The 22038-nt window shown below is 41.9% G+C and overlaps 1 protein-coding gene across 1 annotated transcript; it reads right to left on the reverse strand.

Moving 5' to 3' along the window:
- Nucleotides 1-754: 754 nt before the first annotated feature.
- Nucleotides 755-21857, reverse strand: faxdc2 (fatty acid hydroxylase domain containing 2). The gene is made up of 8 exons (XM_081391382.1): nucleotides 21686-21857; nucleotides 21091-21188; nucleotides 20865-20968; nucleotides 20445-20566; nucleotides 17013-17218; nucleotides 4872-4977; nucleotides 4629-4795; nucleotides 755-2164 (listed from the first exon to the last, which is right to left on the reverse strand). The coding sequence occupies exons 1-8, from the start codon at nucleotides 21692-21694 to the stop codon at nucleotides 2005-2007; spliced, it is 972 nt and encodes a 323-aa protein (XP_081247508.1). The 5' UTR covers nucleotides 21695-21857; the 3' UTR covers nucleotides 755-2004.
- Between the last annotated feature and the right edge of the window lie 181 nt (nucleotides 21858-22038).

Genomic DNA, 22038 nt, shown 5'->3' on the forward strand with positions numbered 1-22038 from the left:
CAGTATTCATCCACATTTTTAATATGCCTTTAGTCTTAGAGCTTCTTAGATGGATGCCAAGGCTTTTTGGGTCTGGAAGAATCTGTTTGCTGGCTACCATGGCTGCAATACGCTGGATTTGACACGTTATGGTATTTTCATGCTTTATTATAGGAAATAAATGACATACTGTTTAGTTAGTCTTCGAGCCATTCCTCCCAGGATTTCATGAACCCGTTTGGAATCTTGATGTTCCGGCCACATGTGACTCAATCCCAAAGCTCCTATTGAATTGTCAAATCATGACCACATTTGATCAGATGACTTTTTAGACCACTATGTCCATGCCAAGTTTCAGGTCATGGTTATAGAGTAGGGTGTACAGCCGACACATATCCAACCCGCTTCAGCTCACCTCTCCGGTGATTATTGAAGCGACCCTGAAGACCTTGATTAGCTGGTTCAGGTGTGTTCAGGGTTGAGCTGAGCTCTGCAGGACGGTGGGTCTCCAGGAACTGAGATTGGTCTAGACCAGGGGTTCTCAGCTCTGGCTCTCGAGGGGCACTGTCCTGCAGAGTTTAGCTCTAACCTTGATCAAACTCGCCTTTCTAGTAATCCTGAAGACGTTGATTAGCTTGTTGAGCTGTGTTTGATAAGTGAGGATCTCGAGGGCCATATAGTGGCTAAAGAGGCTGTGTTGCTTAAGAGATCTGTCTAGGGAAAACCACAAACAAGAAAATGGCAAAAATAAACCTAAATGAGTCTAAAGGATTTATATTGGAAATAAGACCAAAAATGCCTACTTTATTAAATACTAAGTTCTGTCATGAAACACTAGATGGCGCAGACTGGTCCCAGATAGCCAGATAGATGGTACATGTGGATTGAACGCGTACCAGATGTGGGCCGGATCTGGGCCAACACTATGTTGCTGTCTGGGATAGATCCATAACTCAATTTGGTAGCGATCACATCATTATCTATATAGTGCAGCTGATTGGTTGCTGCAATTGGTTGTTTTAAAGTAGTTTTTTGTAAATTTAAGTGCTGTCAATACAGAGAACAATGACAAAAATCGGTGTTGCCTACACCGAGTTATTCTATTTTTAAAATTTGCACCCTGTTGACTTCAATGGGGCAAGTACTAAACCTGCTTTTAGCCTCTTAACATCCTTGATGTGTCATTACAAGTGCACAGAAAATGTGAGTGATTCCTTCAGAGTGAACACGAGTGGATCTGACTGCAGTAGATGTGAAAGATATGAATAAAAATGATGTTATTTCAGCCAGCGCACATACCTGTGTTTACATCCTGTTTTTCGGTCGAAGTCCACAGTAGTCGATTGTCGAGTTCACGTGCATAGGCTTATCACGCGTGTGAACTCGACAATCGACTACTATACTCTGGTTCCAGAGGACAAATTGAACAGCAAGTGTCATTATTTTACTCTGAGCATTAATGATGCAAACACACCCAGTGCAGCAGGTTAGCTTTAATGAGTGAAAATCCAGAAACTGATCTCGTAAAGAGTAGATGAATAATAGGTGAACTACAGTACAGTCATGGACATGTTCAGTTCCAAGAAACCAGCACCAGATTTTCAGTATTAAAATATAGCATTGATCAGTATTAAAATCATTTATCAACTGTATAAATGTTGGAGGTATTCTGACACGATATGAGAACTCAGACACAGATTAAGAACAATAAAAATGACAGTATAGAGGAATTGATGGTCTCTGTACGACACAAGGTCATTTGACAGCATTTGAACCCTGATCCCAAACAACGACTAGAGCAGCTTCAGATAAAGTAAAGTGCGATACAGTAAATTAGCTTAGTCCTGCATGTATTAGTACAACGCTTTAGGTTGAATGAACCTTAATGCAGTGATACTGAACCCAGGAGTGAGTGTCCATACTCCAGAGCGATTACACTGCTTATGTAAGAGTTATCTTTACTTAATCAGTAATGAAGCCTTGCAGAGAATACAGGAACACGTCTAACGCACACGTGGGTTCTGGTTAGTCTTGCTCTTTCTTGGCGTGTTCGGGGATGCTCTGGCTCAGCGGGGTCAGACCCAGCAGGACGGTGTGCCGATCGTATGCCTTTGAGTTACGGAACTTGTCGTCTGTCCCGTGAAGCCTGTCCAGCACACCCAGCACTCCATAGCACTGATTAAACCTGCGGGCGGAGAGGGTCAGAGGTCAGGCGAGGGCTTGTGCTAAAGAGCAGGGTTTTACCGTAGTAGGTCTATCCAAACTGATGATGCCATCATGACACACGTCATGTTTAATGTATTGCCTTTGATTTTCCTCCTAGAAAACATTGCTTTTTTTTTTTAACACCGTATTTGCATTGATGATTTTTAAGCAAACAGCATTAAGAAAAACAGAAAAAAAGAGGGGGGGGGGGGAGAAAAAAGCAAACAATAGAGCAGGGGGTTGTTTTGGGGAAAGTATAGATCCACATGTACAGTCATTGATTGTTTACATTACAGTACTCAATCCATTTCTTCCAGTATTTCAGAAATAGGTCCTTTTTAAGTCTCAAAATAAAAGTCAATTCTTCCATATTTTATATTTCTTTAACAATTTCTATCCATTCTCCAAGTAATGGGCGTCCTGCTTACACCAATAGAAAACATTGCTTTTTCAGTGGAACACCAAAGGAAATGACATACACATAATCATAATCTATATTTAGCCTCTATGCGATACCTGAAGCCAGTGCTGGAAACCCATTAGAGCAAGTCTGCAATGATTAGGGTATAAGTAGCTTGTTATGGACAATGGACTACAAAATGGTGCACATTTCAGTTTAGGCTCACTCATCCTAACTGATGTCAGAGAAAGCACAAAAAGCTGATAGATTTTTTGCAAATGAAAAATGAAGAGGCGACCAGTTACTAATAAGCTGCTAAGAGGTAAGATATGGAGTGATATGGTGGGGACAGTATTTGCAAATCATTTTCATAAAAAGAACTGCCAATACATTGAAAGTTCTGACTCTGTTACATGATGCATCACCAGTTTGCATGTGTGTATCCTCACATGGACAGCTATCAGCTGGCTGAACAGCTCCCAGAGTTTGCCGGTTATCTCATGAGAACAAAGTTGACTGCGTGAGTTGAAAGTAGAGCACAGTTGAAAGGCTCATTGATTGGACAACAGCACAGATCAGCTCTACCTCACAGTCATAAACCATGTCTTACTGCACACTACCAGTACGCTTTTAACTACAGATGCCCCGGTCGACCGGCCATAAATCCCAACCGGTTTTATTTTTGCTGATCTCTATTCCGGACTTGTGGAAGAACTGCATTGCAATCATTTTCCTAAAATGTAATTTGTGTGGAAATGTGTCCGAAGTCTGTATCTGCAGTATAGCGGTCACCACAGAAACCGCTGCTCCTCCATAAGCGCCACCTACTGGCAGAGAGTGGATCTGCATTTTCATTCAGTCCATCTGCTGTTTTTGTTTTGTGTAGGTGTGTCTTAATATGTAGCATCATTTCACAAGTCTACACTCAGACCACTCGGTTTTTGCTTAAAATCATGAAATTATAAAATCTCATTTAAATAAAAAACAACTGCTCATGTTACATGTGTGCAGCATCTCTGATTGGATCATGATTAAAATGCAGTGGTTCCCACTAATTTAAAATGGCTACAAATAAAATTGCTTGCACAAAGATAAACAAATAAATTAAATAAATAAATTTGCAATCGGACTATTGGAATCCACCAATTTGCTTTAAAAAAAAGATTGGTGCATCACTATTATAACCCTTAGTTAGGTTATTAGGTTGTTTCTGTGAACAAATATACAGGATTTACTTTCAGCTTTCAGGAAAAACTTTCACTTCTGGGATATAACTTGTGAATATAACAAGTCAACATTTGGAACCACTGTAAAAGTGACTAACATTCACACACACACACTCTGTTATTTATTTAAAGTAGTAATTCACTTCAGAAGTAAAATGTCCTGATAATTTACTCTCCTCCACGTCATCCAAGATGTTCATGTCTTTCTTTCTTCAGTGGAAAAGAAATGCAGGTTTCTGAGGAAAACACTCCAGGATGTTCCTCCATATAGTGTCTTCAATGGGGTCCAACGGGTCGAAGGTCCAGATGTGAGTTTCAGTGCGGCTTCAAAGCACCTTTCAACCTGACTGCGTAATGTGTGTCGCATCACAGCGAGTGCAAGACCAGCATTTGTGGTTAAAAGTATATAAATGTTTAGTTTTGTTCTAAAATGTCCGCTGGTTTGTCTAGATGAGACTCTTATTCCTCGGCTGGATCGTGTCGAGACTTTGAAGCTGCACTGAAACTCACATCTGGACCTTCGACCCGCTGGACCCCATTGAAGACACTATATGGAGGAACATCCTGGAGTGTTTTCCTCAGAAACCTTCATTTCTTTTCCACTGAAGAAAGAAAGACATGAACATCTTGGATGACGTGGGGAGAGTAGATTATCAGGACATTTGAATTCTGAAGTGAGCTACTCCTTTAAGATAAGCCTATTATTTAAGGCTCTGATTTACTTCAAATCGAAGAACGAACTGGTGTGACGTCGTTTCAAACTAAACAGATCCGTGTTGACCTCAGCCCTTCGTGGACACACTGAGCGCTGGCCTTACTTGAGATGGTGGTAGTCGTGAAACTCTGGCGAGGGCAGCAGGGGTAGGTGGTACCCGCAGTGGGAGACGGTGGTCACCAGCAGAGCGATGGTGAACCAGAGGCTGGTGGTGGAGACGTGCGAGCCGAGCAGAACCGGACCCGCCAGAGCCGGCAGCATGTTGGACAACTGCACACACACATCGAGGGCTTACAACACACACCCACTGTATGGGTCACATGATCACACCTGAGCCGGATCTTACCACGTGCTCCACCGGATGAGCGTAGAGCGCCACCACTCCCACCGGAGCCGTCCACTCGTGGTGGATCTTGTGGATGCTCTTGTAGAGCGACGGATGGTGGACCAGCCTGAGAAAGAGAAGATGAGCTCATGAACGTGAGGAATATTCAGTCTGATCCATCAGACTCTGTGTGTGGTGGGGTTATGGCGAGCCGTTTAGACTGGTATTCATTCCTGGGATATGAATTCTTGATATCAACAAATGAATTGCTACAAGGGACATGTTCATTTCTGATATATTCATGAATGTGATTGTTACTAGTAAGAAAGCCATTTTAGATATCTGAAATTACTAATGTAATAATGACAAATGTAACATGTTGAAATACATTCACAGATATAAAAAATTAATATTTCAACTAGTGATAGTAGAGTTAATGATATCAGAAATATATATTTTTAGAAATAGAAATTTTTGATATCAAAAATGATATCTACTAGTAAGAAATCAATTCTTGATATCAACAATTGAATTTGATGACAGCCTATGGTGAAAATACAATTACATATTTAAACATTTAAATTAGATTCTTGATATCAAGAATTCACATATTTTCAAGAGGAAATGTAATTCCTGATATCAAAAATTGCCATTGTTACTAAACGAAGTCTAATTCTTGATATCAAGAAAATTTGATATCCTTAGAAAACTCCAGCAGATATTTGATGAAGTTTGCATCGAATGTAGTGTTTACATGAATGCTAACCGTGATCGGGTTGATGTGCGTTTATATCACAAGCTTTAAATCGGAATATCTGTTGACATGCGCTCACTGCACGAGTATGAGTTTCCCACTGTTTGCTCGTTATAAATGTTCTCCTACATTGGTTCTTTATTTGTATTATCTAAACAGCAGACTTAATATCACAAATTAAAAATGGCCAAAACCAGTGGTGTGTGTGTGTGCGTCTGAAGCAGCGCTGGAGGGCCGTCGTCCTGCTCCACTCCACACACGCAGAAGAGGAGGATTATAGGAGGACGAGACACTCGTTTATACCACACTTTATTCAGCCGGAGAACAGCTTGTTCAGTGCGCCACACGTCATTACGCTATTTCTACGTCATTACGCTACATCTACTTCATTACGCTATTTCTAAGTCATTACGCTATTTCTATATTATTACGCTATTTCTACATCATTACGCTATTTCTACATCATTACGCTATTTCTACATCATTACGCTATTTCTGCATCATTATGCTATTTCTAAGTCATTACGCTATTTCTGCATCATTACGCTATTTCTACATCATTACGCTATTTCTAAGTCATTACGCTATTTCTACATCATTACGCTATTTCTACTTCATTACGCTATTTCTAAGTCATTACGCTATTTCTATATCATTACGCTATTTCTAAGTCATTACGCTATTTCTACATCATTACGCTATTTCTGCATCATTATGCTATTTCTAAGTCATTACCAGTGTTGCCAGATTGGAACGGTGATTTCCAGCCCAAAAGCTCACCAAAACCCGCCCACTACAAGAAAAAACCGCCCAAAATTTTACTGCCAAAATAATATGATATAATTTCATTACCATGTCATTCAAGGTTGATAAGCACAATTTGTATCTCCTTAAAACAAATAACAGTGATAAAAAAAAAATCAAAAAAAAAAAATCCAGGAAAACAGATCAAAACGGCAATAATTAAGGAGAATTAGCCAATATGACTAAAATGTCCAGATGGACACTGTCAAAACGGCAATCAAGAAATGAACCGATGACTTTAACCCTAGGAAAGTACACAATGCAGAACATAACGCAGAATTTAGCAGTCAAAACTGATTCATCGTTGATTCAAACCTTTTTCAGCAGGTGTCAGGGGCGAGTATAGTGCAGTCTGGACGGTGTAAAGTTGACGATGTCTGGTACAGTTAGGCTAGTGTGCACATGACCATGGACATAACTGTGCTCTCCTCTCAGAGTAGTCACCATCGATATCTCCCACCACGTGTACATTTTTAGAGTTGCTCACTATCTCACTCTTTACTGTGTACATACAACTTAGTAGAGGCATTAGCCATCACTTGAATATACAGCTACAACTTATCGCGCTCAATCGCATCTGCCTGCTGATCGCTGATTGGCTAAAAGTGCGTGCTCGTCGGTGATGTCAACACCAATGCCAGCTGACTCTGCATGGGCGTGTGTGTACAGTAATGTCATGATGACTGATTTTATGGACTACATGCACACTTTATTTTAGTTTTTTAACCAATTAGACTTTAAAATGTAGATGTTTGAAAACCGCCGAACTGATCCCAAACCAGCCCAAATTTTGTCCACCCGCCCAAACCCTTTTTTACCCGCACAATCAAATTCAAAACCGCCCAATTGGGCGGGAACCCGCCCAATCTGGCAACACTGGTCATTACGCTATTTCTACATCATTACGCTATTTCTACTTCATTACGCTATTTCTGCATCATTACGCTATTTCTACATCCTTACGCTTGTCAGGGTTTTACAGAGGATGCAGACAAGATGGTAAGGTTAATAGTTTATTTTCAGGGAGTGTGGAGATGCAGACAGATGGTGAGTAACAGAAACACAGAATAACAGTGGATGCTTAGCTGGTTGGTAATGTCCTTGTCTTTCTTTCTCTTTGCAGATGATGTCGGGCTGAAGGCAGAACAGGATGGCAGGCAGGATGGATTGGAGAGGATGAAATGACAGGTAGGAATCCAGGTAAGTGTTCGGAAGTCTGTGGGTCATGTTAAGGTGAACATCGACGAGACCAGACAAGGAGTGAAGGGAGAGTGTTGAATATAAAGGGTGGTTAATGAGGGAGTGCAGGTGATGATGATTGGTGATTGGGTGAGTGAGTGCAGGTGTGCGCCATGGAGGATTCTGGGGAATGAAGTGCACACACAGATGAAGGCTGAAGAACGTGACCGTGACATTACTCCCCCCTCCCGTAAGGCGCGTCCCGCGCCGAAGAAGGCAGCATACGGGAGGGAGGGTGGGCATCCTGGAGTCCGTGACGGGAAGGTGGAGCAGGTTCAGGAGTACGGACTCCAGGATGGTGGCAGGACAGACAGAGGAGGTGATCAGGACGGTGCAGACTGAGCAGGGAACCAAGGTGAAGCAGACTGATCAGGGGACCATGGTGATACAGGCTGAGCAGGGGACCATGGCGGTAAGGACCTTTCGGGTGGCCATGGCGGTGCGGACCCTTCGGGTGGCCATGGCGGAGAGGACCCTTCGGGTGGCCACGGCGGAGAGGACCCTTCGGGTGGCCACGGCGGAGAGGACCCTTCGGGTGGCCACGGCGGAGAGGACCCTTCGGGTGGCCACGGCGGAGAGGACCCTTCGGGTGGCCACGGCGGAGAGGACCCTTCGGGTGGCCATGGCGGAGAAGACTGATAGCCCCCCCCCCAAAATTCCTTTGGGGAAATATCAGGCTTTAACACGGGACTGGAAGAGGCAGGGGGCGAAAGCGGCTCTGGGCTGGACAGGACCAGTGATGAAGGCGGCTCTGGACTGGACAGGACCAGCGGCGAAGAGGGCTGTGAGCTGGGCGGAACCAGCGGCGAAGAGGGCTGTGAGCTGGGCAGCGATGAGGGCTGTGAGCTGGGCAGCGATGAGGGCTGTGAGCTGGGCAGCGATGAGGGCTGTGAGCTGGGCAGCGATGAGGGCTGTGAGCTGGGCAGCGATGAGGGCTGTGAGCTGGGCAGCGATGAGGGCTGTGAGCTGGGCAGCGATGAGGGCTGTGAGCTGGGCAGCGATGAGGGCTGTGAGCTGGGCAGCGATGAGGGCTGTGAGCTGGGCAGCGATGAGGGCTCTGTGCTGGGCAGCGATGAGGGCTCTGTGCTGGGCAGCGATGAGGGCTCTGTGCTGGGCAGCGATGAGGGCTCTGTGCTGGGCAGGACCAGCTGTGAGGAGGGCATTGAGCTGGACTGGACCAGCTGTGAGGAGGGCGTTGAGCTGGACAGGACCAGCTGTGAAGAGGGCGTTGAGCTGAATGGGACCAACAGTGAAGGCTCTGTGCAGGGCAGGACCAGCAGTGAAGGCTTGGTGCTGGGCAGGACCAGCGGCGAAGAGGGCTCAGTGCTGGGCAGGACCAGCTGTGAGGAGGGCATTGAGCTGGACTGGACCAGCTGTGAGGAGGGCGTTGAGCTGGACAGGACCAGCTGTGAAGAGGGCGTTGAGCTGAATGGGACCAACAGTGAAGGCTCTGTGCAGGGCAGGACCAGCAGTGAAGGCTTGGTGCTGGGCAGGACCAGCGGCGAAGAGGGCTCAGTGCTGGACTGGACCAGCGGCGAAGAAGGCTCTGTGCTGGACGGGACCAGCGGCGAAGAGGGCTCTGTGCTGGACGGGACCAGCGGCGAAGAGGGCTCTGTGCTGGACGGGACCAGCGGCGAAGAGGGCTCTGTGCTGGACGGGACCAGCGGCGAAGAGGGCTCTGTGCTGGACGGGACCAGCGGCGAAGAGGGCTCTGTGCTGGACGGGACCAGCGGCGAAGAGGGCTCTGTGCTGGACGGGACCAGCGGCGAAGAGGGCTCTGTGCTGGACGGGACCAGCGGCGAAGAGGGCTCTGTGCTGGACGGGACCAGCGGCGAAGAGGGCTCTGTGCTGGACGGGACCAGCGGCGAAGAGGGCTCTGTGCTGGACGGGACCAGCGGCGAAGAGGGCTCTGTGCTGGACGGGACCAGCGATGAGGGCTTTGAGCTGGACGGGACCAGCGATGAGGGCTTTGAGCTGGACGGGACCAGCGATGATGAGGGCTTTGAGCTGGACGGGACCAGCGATGATGAGGGCTTTGAGCTGGACGGGACCAGCGATGATGAGGGCTTTGAGCTGGACGGAACCAGCGATGATGAGGGCTTTGAGCTGGACGGAACCAGCGATGATGAGGGCTTTGAGCTGGACGGAACCAGCGATGATGAGGGCTTTGAGCTGGACGGAACCAGCGATGAGGGCTTTGAGCTGGACGGAACCAGCGATGAGGGCTTTGAGCTGGACGGAACCAGCGATGAGGGCTTTGAGCTGGACGGAACCAGCGATGAGGGCTTTGAGCTGGACGGAACCAGCGATGAGGGCTTTGAGCTGGACGGGACCAGCGATGAGGGCTTTGAGCTGGACGGGACCAGCGATGAAGAGGGATTTGAGCTGGACGGAACCAGCGATGAAGAGGGATTTGAGCTGGACGGAACCAGCGATGAGGGCTTTGTGCTGGACAGGACCAGCGATGAGGGCTTTGTGCTGGACAGGACCAGCGATGAGGGCTTTGTGCTGGACAGGACCAGCGATGAGGGCTTTGTGCTGGACAGGACCAGCGATGAGGGCTTTGAGCTGGACAGGACCAGCGATGAGGGCTTTGAAAACTCTGGCTCTGGCTCGGGGAGAACGACGCTCACAGGCTCTGGCGGGCAGGCGACCGGCTCTGGCTCTGGCGGGCTGGCGACTGGCTCGGGCTCTGGCGGGCTGGCGACCGGCTCGGGCTCTGGCGGGCAGGCGACCGGCTCGGGCTCTGGCGGGCAGGCGACCGGCTCGGGCTCTGGCGGGCAGGCGACCGGCTCGGGCTCTGGCGGGCAGGCGACCGGCTCGGGCTCTGGCTCTGGCGGGCAGGCGACGCTGTCAGTCACAGGCGCGGCGGGCATGACGCTCATAGACTCAGGGGCGGCGGGCACGACGCCTACTGCCTTGGTCTCGGCAGCTCTGGCGTGAAGTGCGGGCTCGGCTGGACTGGCGTGAAGTGCAGGCTCGGCTGGACTGGCGTCAAATGCAGGCTCGCTAGTGCTGGTGACTGAATTCCGGATGATGATGGGTGGCGTGGTGAAGATGGCTGGAGATGGTGGTTGAGTGGCGATGTCCTCAACATCACCTACGGTGAACCTTGAGCCACTCAACCTCAACACATGATCTAGATACTGGGCAAATGAGCCTGGGATTGCCTCCGCTGGAGCTTGCTGGTACAGATGGTTATCCAGTCCGCCCCAAAATACTGTTTTTAGGACATCATCTGTCCAGCTTACCCCAACAGAAAGCTCCAGAAAGCCGGCGACATATTCCTCGATTGAGCAGCCATCTTGAAAACAATGAATCAGACGATCAGCTGGGGTTAGGGTGAAGTGAGCAACTTCCATGCTTCGTGTGGGTCTGGTCTTCTGTCAGGGTTTTACAGAGGATGCAGACAAGATGGTAAGGTTAATAGTTTATTTTCAGGGAGTGTGGAGATGCAGACAGATGGTGAGTAACAGAAACACAGAATAACAGTGGATGCTTAGCTGGTTGGTAATGTCCTTGTCTTTCTTTCTCTTTGCAGATGATGTCGGGCTGAAGGCAGAACAGGATGGCAGGCAGGATGGATTGGAGAGGATGAAATGACAGGTAGGAATCCAGGTAAGTGTTCGGAAGTCTGTGGGTCATGTTAAGGTGAACATCGACGAGACCAGACAAGGAGTGAAGGGAGAGTGTTGAATATAAAGGGTGGTTAATGAGGGAGTGCAGGTGATGATGATTGGTGATTGGGTGAGTGAGTGCAGGTGTGCGCCATGGAGGATTCTGGGGAATGAAGTGCACACACAGATGAAGGCTGAAGAACGTGACCGTGACAACGCTATTTCTAAGTCATTACGCTATTTCTGTATCATTACACTATTTCTAAGTCATTACGCTATTTCTACATCCTTATGCTATTTCTAAGTCATTACGCTATTTCTGTATCATTACGCTATTTCTAAGTCATTACGCTATTTCTACGTCATTACGCTATTTCTATATCATTGCGCTATTTCTAAGTCATTACGCTATTTCTACATCATTACGCTATTTCTGCATCATTATGCTATTTCTGCATCATTACGCTATTTTTACATCATTACGCTATTTCTGCATCATTACGCTATTTCTGCATCATTACGCTATTTCTATATCATTACGCTATTTCTGCATCATTACGCTATTTCTGCATCATTACGCTATTTCTACATCCTTACGCTATTTCTAAGTCATTACGCTATTTCTGTATCATTACGCTATTTCTAAGTCATTACGCTATTTCTACGTCATTACGCTATTTCTATATCATTGCGCTATTTCTAAGTCATTACGCTATTTCTACATCATTACGCTATTTCTGCATCATTACGCTATTTCTGCATCATTACGCTATTTTTACATCATTACGCTATTTCTAAGTCATTACGCTATTTCTAAGTCATTACGCTATTTCTATATCATTACGCTATTTCTAAGTCATTACGCTATTTCTAAATCATTACGCTATTTCTAAGTCATTACACTATTTCTACGTCATTACGCTATTTCTATATCATTACGCTATTTCTACATCATTACGCTATTTCTGCATCATTACGCTATTTCTAAGTCATTACGCTATTTCTGCATCATTACGCTATTCCTACATCATTACGCTATTCCTACGTCATTACGCTATTCCTACATCATTACGCTATTTCTACATCATTACGCTATTTCCGCATCATTACGCTATTTCTGCATCATTACGCTATTTCTAAGTCATTAAGCTATTTCTGCATCATTGCGCTATTTCTGCATCATTACGCTATTTCTACATCCTTACGCTATTTCTAAGTCATTACGCTATTTCTGTATCATTACGCTATTTCTAAGTCATTACGCTATTTCTACGTCATTACGCTATTTCTATATCATTGCGCTATTTCTAAGTCATTACGCTATTTCTACATCATTACGCTATTTCTAAGTCATTACGCTATTTCTGCATCATTACGCTATTTTTACATCATTACGCTTTTTCTGCATCATTACGCTATTACTGCATCATTACGCTATTTCTATATCATTACGCTATTTCTAAGTCATTACGCTATTTCTGCATCATTACGCTATTTCTGCATCATTACGCTATTTTTACATCATTACGCTATTTCTGCATCATTACGCTATTTCTAAGTCATTACGCTATTTCTATATCATTACGATATTTCTGCATCATTACGCTATTTCTGCATCATTACGCTATTTCTACATCCTTACGCTATTTCTAAGTCATTACGCTATTTCTGTATCATTACGCTATTTCTAAGTCATTACGCTATTTCTACGTCATTACGCTATTTCTATATCATTGCGCTATTTCTAAGTCATTACGCTATTTCTACATCATTACGCTATTTCTGCATCATTACGCTATTTCTGCATCATTACGCTATTTCTAAGTCATTACGCTATTTCTATATCATTACGCTATTTCTAAGTCATTACGCTATTTCTATATCATTACGCTATTTCTAAGTCATTACGCTATTTCTAAATCATTACGCTATTACTGCATCATTACGCTATTTCTAAGTCATTACACTATTTGTACGTCATTACGCTATTTCTATATCATTACGCTATTTCTAAGTCATTACGCTATTTCTACATCATTACGCTATTTCTAAGTCATTACGCTATTTCTAAGTCATTACGCTATTTCTGCATCATTACGCTATTCCTACATCATTACGCTATTTCTACATCATTACGCTATTTCTGCATCATTACGCTATTTCTGCATCATTACGCTATTCCTACGTCATTACGCTATTCCTACATCATTACGCTATTTCTACATCATTACGCTATTTCTGCATCATTATGCTATTTCTAAGTCATTACGCTATTTCTATATCATTACGCTATTTCTGCATCATTGCGCTATTTCTGCATCATTACGCTATTTCTACATCCTTACGCTATTTCTAAGTCATTACGCTATTTCTGTATCATTACGCTATTTCTAAGATCATTACGCTATTTCTACGTCATTACGCTATTTCTACGTCATTACGCTATTTCTATGTCATTACGCTATTTCTATATCATTGCGCTATTTCTAAGTCATTACGCTATTTCTACATCATTACGCTATTTCTGCATCATTACGCTATTTCTGCATCATTACGCTATTTTTACATCATTACGCTATTTCTGCATCATTACGCTATTTCTAAGTCATTACGCTATTTCTATATCATTACGCTATTTCTAAATCATTACGCTATTTCTAAGTCATTACACTATTTCTACATCATTACGCTATTTCTGCATCATTACGCTATTTCTGCATCATTACGCTATTTTTACATCATTACGCTATTTCTGCATCATTACGCTATTTCTGCATCATTACGCTATTTCTATATCATTACGCTATTTCTGCATCATTACGCTATTTCTGCATCATTACGCTATTTCTACATCCTTACGCTATTTCTAAGTCATTACGCTATTTCTGTATCATTACGCTATTTCTAAGTCATTACGCTATTTCTACGTCATTATGCTATTTCTATATCATTGCGCTATTTCTAAGTCATTACGCTATTTCTACATCATTACGCTATTTCTGCATCATTACGCTATTTCTGCATCATTACGCTATTTTTACATCATTACGCTATTTCTGCATCATTACGCTATTTCTAAGTCATTACGCTATTTCTATATCATTACGCTATTTCTAAGTCATTACGCTATTTCTAAATCATTACGCTATTACTGCATCATTACGCTATTTCTAAGTCATTACACTATTTCTACATCATTACGCTATTTCTATATCATTACGCTATTTCTAAGTCATTACGCTATTTCTACATCATTACGCTATTTCTGCATCATTACGCTATTTCTAAGTCATTACGCTATTTCTGCATCATTAAGCTATTCCTACATCATTACGCTATTTCTACATCATTACGCTATTTCGGCATCATTACGCTATTTCTGCATCATTACGCTATTTCTAAGTCATTACGCTATTTCTGCATCATTACGCTATTCCTACATCATTACGCTATTTCTACATCATTACGCTATTTCGGCATCATTACGCTATTTCTGCATCATTACGCTATTCCTACATCATTACGCTATTCCTACGTCATTACGCTATTTCTACATCATTACGCTATTTTTACATCATTACGCTATTTCTGCATCATTACGCTATTTCTGCATCATTACGCTATTTCTATATCATTACGCTATTTCTGCATCATTACGCTATTTCTGCATCATTACGCTATTTCTACATCCTTACGCTATTTCTAAGTCATTACGCTATTTCTGTATCATTACGCTATTTCTAAGTCATTACGCTATTTCTACGTCATTATGCTATTTCTATATCATTGCGCTATTTCTAAGTCATTACGCTATTTCTACATCATTACGCTATTTCTGCATCATTACGCTATTTCTGCATCATTACGCTATTTTTACATCATTACGCTATTTCTGCATCATTACGCTATTTCTAAGTCATTACGCTATTTCTATATCATTACGCTATTTCTAAGTCATTACGCTATTTCTAAATCATTACGCTATTACTGCATCATTACGCTATTTCTAAGTCATTACACTATTTCTACATCATTACGCTATTTCTATATCATTACGCTATTTCTAAGTCATTACGCTATTTCTACATCATTACGCTATTTCTGCATCATTACGCTATTTCTAAGTCATTACGCTATTTCTGCATCATTAAGCTATTCCTACATCATTACGCTATTTCTACATCATTACGCTATTTCGGCATCATTACGCTATTTCTGCATCATTACGCTATTTCTAAGTCATTACGCTATTTCTGCATCATTACGCTATTCCTACATCATTACGCTATTTCTACATCATTACGCTATTTCGGCATCATTACGCTATTTCTGCATCATTACGCTATTCCTACATCATTACGCTATTCCTACGTCATTACGCTATTTCTACATCATTACGCTATTTCTACATCATTACGCTATTCCTACATCATTACGCTATTTCTGCATCATTACGCTATTTCTACATCATTACGCTATTCCTACATCATTACGCTATTTCTGCATCATTACGCTATTCCTACGTCATTACGCTATTTCTAAGTCATTACGCTATTCCTACATCATTACGCTATTCCTACATCATTACGCTATTTCTACATCATTACGCTATTTCTACATCATTACGCTATTCCTACATCATTACGCTATTTCTGCATCATTACGCTATTTCTACATCATTACGCTATTCCTACATCATTACGCTATTTCTGCATCATTACGCTATTCCTACGTCATTACGCTATTTCTAAGTCATTACGCTATTCCTACATCATTACGCTATTCCTACATCATTACGCTATTTCTACATCATTACGCTATTCCTACATCATTACGCTATTTCTGCATCATTACGCTATTCCTACATCATTACGCTATTCCTACGTCATTACGCTATTTCTACATCATTACGCTATTTCTACATCATTACGCTATTCCTACATCATTACGCTATTTCTGCATCATTACGCTATTCCTACATCATTACGCTATTCCTACGTCATTACGCTATTTCTAAGTCATTACGCTATTCCTACATCATTACGCTATTCCTACATCATTACGCTATTTCTACATCATTACGCTATTCCTACATCATTACGCTATTTCTGCATCATTACGCTATTCCTACATCATTACGCTATTCCTACGTCATTACGCTATTTCTAAGTCATTACGCTATTCCTACATCATTACGCTATTCCTACATCATTACGCTATTCCTACGTCATTACGCTATTTCTAAGTCATTACGCTATTCCTACATCATTACGCTATTCCTATATCATTACGCTATTCCTACATCATTACGCTATTCCTACATCATTACGCTATTTCTGCATCATTACGCCATTTCTAAGTCATTACGCCATTTCTACGTGATTACACTATTTCTGCATCATTACACTATTTCTACGTCATTTCGCTATTTCTAAGTCATTACGCTATTTCTACATCATTTCGCTATTTCTGCATCATTACGCTATTTCTACGTCATTTCGCTATATCTACGTCATTGCACATGCGCAGACCTTTAAGTTTCGGTTTTCAATCTGATCAAGTGTTTACATGTTCTCTCGATCGGATTAGAAAAGGAATAAACCGCTCCTTTCAATCCAATCGAGATGTCATTGGGTGTTTTACATGAAGGCTTTTCAGTCCGATTGAGCCGTCAATCCCATTACTAACAGATTATTTGATTGCATGTAGACGTAGCCAGTGATTCTGCTGTATGATGTGACCGCTGACCTGTGTGTGTAGTAGAAGAGCACCTCCTCCATCAGGCCGCAGATGGACAGCTCCAGCAGGACCCAGTGGAAGCTGGGCAGCTCCGGGCTGCACGGGTCCCCGCGCCACTGCATCAGCATGAAGGTCAGAACCACCACCGGCCCCGACAGACACACCTGGTTAAACAGCACCGTCTTCACCGCATGACGCAACCGGCCCGCGTCCACCTGTCGGAAACACTCGTTATACCTCTAAAATGTAGTTTACTGGAGTTGCTAACACTTTATTTTGATGCTCCGCAACAGACATTCTACAGACTATAAGGGCCCTATTTTAAGGATCTAAGCTCATGGTCTAAAGCGCACGGTGCAAGTGCACTCAGTGTCCGAATCCTTTGTGCTAGTTTAACGACGGGTAAAATGGACGGCGCTCCTGGCGCTGGTCTAAAAGGGTTGTCCCAATTCTTATAATGAGTAATGGGTGTGTTTTGTCTCTATTCTCTCAATGAGTAATGGGTGTGTGTTGGGCGTAACGTGCAATAAACCAATCAGAGCCTCATCTCTCTTTCCCTTTTAAAGCCAGTTGCGCTCGCGGCCCGGCGGATTCGCTATTTACATGGAGGAAATTACAAGCGGAAAAACTGAACGCTCCTCCAGAGAGTAAACGGATCCACTCGTGTGCGAGGTTAAAGCTGTGAGTGTGTGTGTGTGTGTGTGTGTGTGTGAGGTTGAAGCTGAAGCAGACCATCTACGAGACAAGCTGGATTCACCATATCTTTATGTACACAATAATAATATTTTACGTTGTAATCCTTTTATGTGTAATATTTGGCTAGTTTGTGTGCTGCTTGTGTGATACATGTCAACTTATTCTACTAACTCGAACCCTAATTTAACAGTCTACTAATACTCTAATGAGAGTTAGTTGACATGTAGTTGTTAGTTATATCTCTAAAGTGGAGGTTACTCAAGGGTAAAGCATTATCTGATGTGAAAACACTGGGAGAAAAGGAAACGTTCAACTGTACAGATTATTATTATCAGACTTTTAAAAACCTGTTGCTTCATATAATGACTGAGACTGTCATCGGTGAACTCTGAACTTTATCATAAACAGGGTATTATTGAGCTTCTCTCTTTGCTTTAACAGCCAGACATTATTATTATTATACACTACATAATCGAAACATGTAAGTGTTTACGACTGATATTTTAAGATTATATGTGCTGTGTAATCTAAATTCATGCAATGCGTGCTAAAATTGTTATCAGTGCAGAAAGTAATCACTTGACAGGCCAATATTTTCATTCAACTGCATTTGGACTATGAGCTACAGTACAGACAAGAAACAAAGAAGTATATTTACTCTAATATATCAATACATAGCGATATTTGCAGATATTATACTAATACACCCTAAACATCTTTGAGCGGTGCTGCAAACGAGTCACAAAATTAAGAGTTTTGAACTGATTCACAGAAATTACTTGGAAACATAGAAAACATGGCTTTTTCGTGTTTAAATCAGAGACGCTATTGAAACATGTCTGCATTATTAGTGAGTCACAAAATAAGGAAGGATCATGTAATTTGTCTAATGGCAAGGTTGTTAAGAAACTTACTGGTCAAATAGTAATTGCATTAAAATCAGTGCAATGTTCAATAATGTTGCTTAATCTTTCATTATCAGCTAAATAATTGTGTGAATATTAAATATATTTCCCATCCACAGCAAGAGCTAATCAGTGGGTTTGGGTCTTTTCTTCATTATACTAGGACTGCCACTATCCATTATTATTACAATCAAGTTATTGACCAATTATTGTGAAGATTAATCGAGCAATCATCCATACAGTCTCATAAGAACGTAACATACTAGTGATGCACTGATATCAAAATGAGCTTAAAATCAGCTTAATATATCGGCCAGATTTTCGTCCAGAGACGATAACATTAAAGATGAACATATATCGGCTGATACTGATACTGTGGCCAATATATGGTGCATCCCTAAAGCATACATTATCCAAATTAATCTAAATTTAATTTAAATCATTATGTCATGATGTCACATCATGAACTCTATTTAATGAATTTATTTTATTTTATAGTGCAATTGTAAGATTACAATACTAATGTTTACGCCTTAATATCTTTCTCAAGCGTTACACCATCAAGCTCTTATTTTGAGGGAAATCCTCAGTCCTTAAAGCTTCTCCTTTGTTGGCAAGTGTTTATAAACGCTTGTCTTTACAAATCTGGTCGAGTTAGTAGCGTATGTTGTGTTTCCAAATGCACATCAGACTCTGAGTAGACGGAGTTTATGATTTACAGAGAATCGAGCGGCTGAAAACATGAGCCGCTTCACTCTGAAACACACAGCGCATGCGCTAACTAACGCCAACAGTGATTTAAATGTATTTCAACATATAGAGCAGCCCTTGCATAAAATGGTCTAATAATGTAGGAATGTTTTTTTCATGTACACTACCAGTCAAATGTTTTGGATTTATTAATATATTTTTTTTCTTCTGCTCACCAAGGCTGCCTTTATTTGATTCAAAATGAAAACAGAAATATTGTTAATTATTATGACTATTTAAAATAGCTGTTCTCTATGTGAATATATAGTAAAGTGTAATGTATTCCTGTGATCAAAGCTGAATGTTCAGCATCATCACTCCAGTCTTCAGTGTCACATGATCCTTCAGAAATCACTCTAACATGAGGATCTGATGCTCAAGAAACATTTATGATTATTATCAGTTTTTTTCAGGATTCTTTGATGAATAGAAAGTTTAAAAGAACAGCATTTATCTGAAATATAATCTTTTGTAACATTATAAATGTCTTTACTGTAACTTTTGATCAATTTAATTAATCCTTGATGAATAAAACTATTGATTTATTTTATTTATTCCACCAAACAATTAAATAAAAAATCTTACTGACCCCAAACTTTTGAATGGTAGTGTTTAATGTTACAAAAGATTATATTTCAGATAAATGCTGTTCTTTTGAACTTTCTATTCATCAAAGAATCCTGAAAAAAACTGATAATAATCATGAATGTTTCTTGATCATCATATCCTCATATTAGAGTGATTTCTGAAGGGTCATGTGACACTGAAGACTGGAGTAATGATGCTGAACATTCAGCTTTGATCACAGGAATAATTTACACTTTACTGTATATTCACATAGAAAACACTGTTTCTTTTGAAATATGATTATTTTTATCAAATAAATGCAGCCTTGGTGAGCAGAAGAACATTAAAAATCTTCCAGATTCAAAACATTTGACTGGTAGTGTACGTCTCAGTCACTTCTGGCATTTACAATTACTCGACACGGGTCAACTGTATTGGAGGATTTCTACAAATGGAGTGATGGGATGAATCCCGCACCGTTAGAAACAGGCAGTGATGATTGAGAGCTTAAACAGGACGATACCGGATTGTTTTTGTCAGGCTGAATCCTGTAGCGTGTGATGAAGCTCGGCTTCCCCGTGGTGTCGACCAGCATCAGCAGGGCGTTGAACAGCCAGAAGGAGAGCGTCGGCACCAGCATGGTCCCTGTTCAACACCACACACACATGCAGGACTGATCCACTATTCATGGCAGAAACCACTGTGAACTCTTAGCACTGTTGGGAAGATTTAATTAAATAAAACTGCCTGATGCAGAATACAGTGGCCTTTGCCAAAATTATGCTATTTAAGAGAAGTTTTGAGAGACTGACACTAACAGAGATCGATATGTTTCTGTTCTGTCAGTTCAGCCTAGAGCAACAGATGCGAGAACACTTCATGATCGGTGTCCAGAGGGGAAGCTGCATAAAGGTTAAAAAACAAGTTTTGCTGAATCCCTGACCGGTAAAGAACAAGGCGGCCTCATTTCCCCCCATGGCTTGGTGAAGCCTGGTCCACTGCGTCTGCCAGAAGTCTCCAGACGCTCCCCAGAACCTCTGCAAGTGCCTTCAAAACACAAGCAGCTCATTAATGATTAATGCTCGATCGTAAAGGACACGGCGAGCGCAAGGTGCAGATTAGCAGGATTTATAATGTAAAGCAAGACTGTGAAAATGAAGATTGCTCACCATGTCACTGAGTTTCTAAACCCGACCAGGAAGAAAAGCCCAGATCCGATGACAAAAGCTGCTTTCTTCACCGAGTCCCAAAGCCCTCCAGTGTTTCCCTTTAGAGAGATGAAGACTAAATGCCACATCATATTGTTGAAGTTCAACTAATGTATAAAGTGCCACCATAAGAGCATTTAATAAACTTATACACCACCAGAGAAAAGCACTGTGACATAATAATAGAATAATAGTAAAGTCATCAAAACTACGACATGACACAGTATTTCTGACAGGAACAGAACTGACAGCTTGTAAACTAGAGGGTTAATGGTGCAGAAACAATTCAGCATTTATTATTATTACGTTATTATGTATCTTTTCGATTTGCAATTACAAGTTATTATATGCTATATGTTTGTTTTCATCAAATTGAAATAGCAGTTTCAATATTTTAAATAGTTTCTTTGTAAACTTCAGACTCGTTATGCAAAATAACACGACAGCGATGATGTAACAACAGTGACACATCTATAGTTACACACACATTAAAGTAAGAGTTCAGTGAGACAGAACAAACCCACGCAGTGAACAACAGTGCAGTGAAATGACTTACTCTGTCCATGCTGGCTGTGTGAGATCAGGAGCTGACAGTCATGTCTGTTTATACTGTACATGTTTACAGCCTCGTCTGCGTCACCAGCTGAGCTGTGATTGGCCAACCGCTGGTCAGCTGACGACCCGTGCACAATGATTGCGGAGGAAACACCGCCAGTAGACGCTCCTTTCTGGATTAAAATATGAATAATAGAAAAATCTTGAATACAAAAATAATACCTAACAATAAAATTGCATCTTCTATCATAGACACAGCAGATTGTATTAATTGAGAGATATATTTGTGATATGAACAGTTTGTTCGATAGGCTACTGTTAATGATTATTCTTTATATTTAAAAGCCGATAACT

The sequence above is a fragment of the Scardinius erythrophthalmus genome, assembly GCF_964197995.2.
Source record: "Scardinius erythrophthalmus genome assembly, chromosome: 17".
NCBI classification, from domain to species: Eukaryota; Metazoa; Chordata; class Actinopteri; order Cypriniformes; family Leuciscidae; genus Scardinius; species Scardinius erythrophthalmus.

Coding starts and splice junctions, on each gene's coding strand:
- faxdc2 (XM_081391382.1), bottom strand. Junction 20,567..20,864: donor GGCCGCCTTGTTCTTTACCG/GTCAGGGATTCA, acceptor GGTGTTGAACAG/GGACCATGCTGGTGCCGACG. Junction 4,978..17,012: donor CTCTTCTACTACACACACAG/GTCAGCGGTCAC, acceptor TCTCTTTCTCAG/GCTGGTCCACCATCCGTCGC.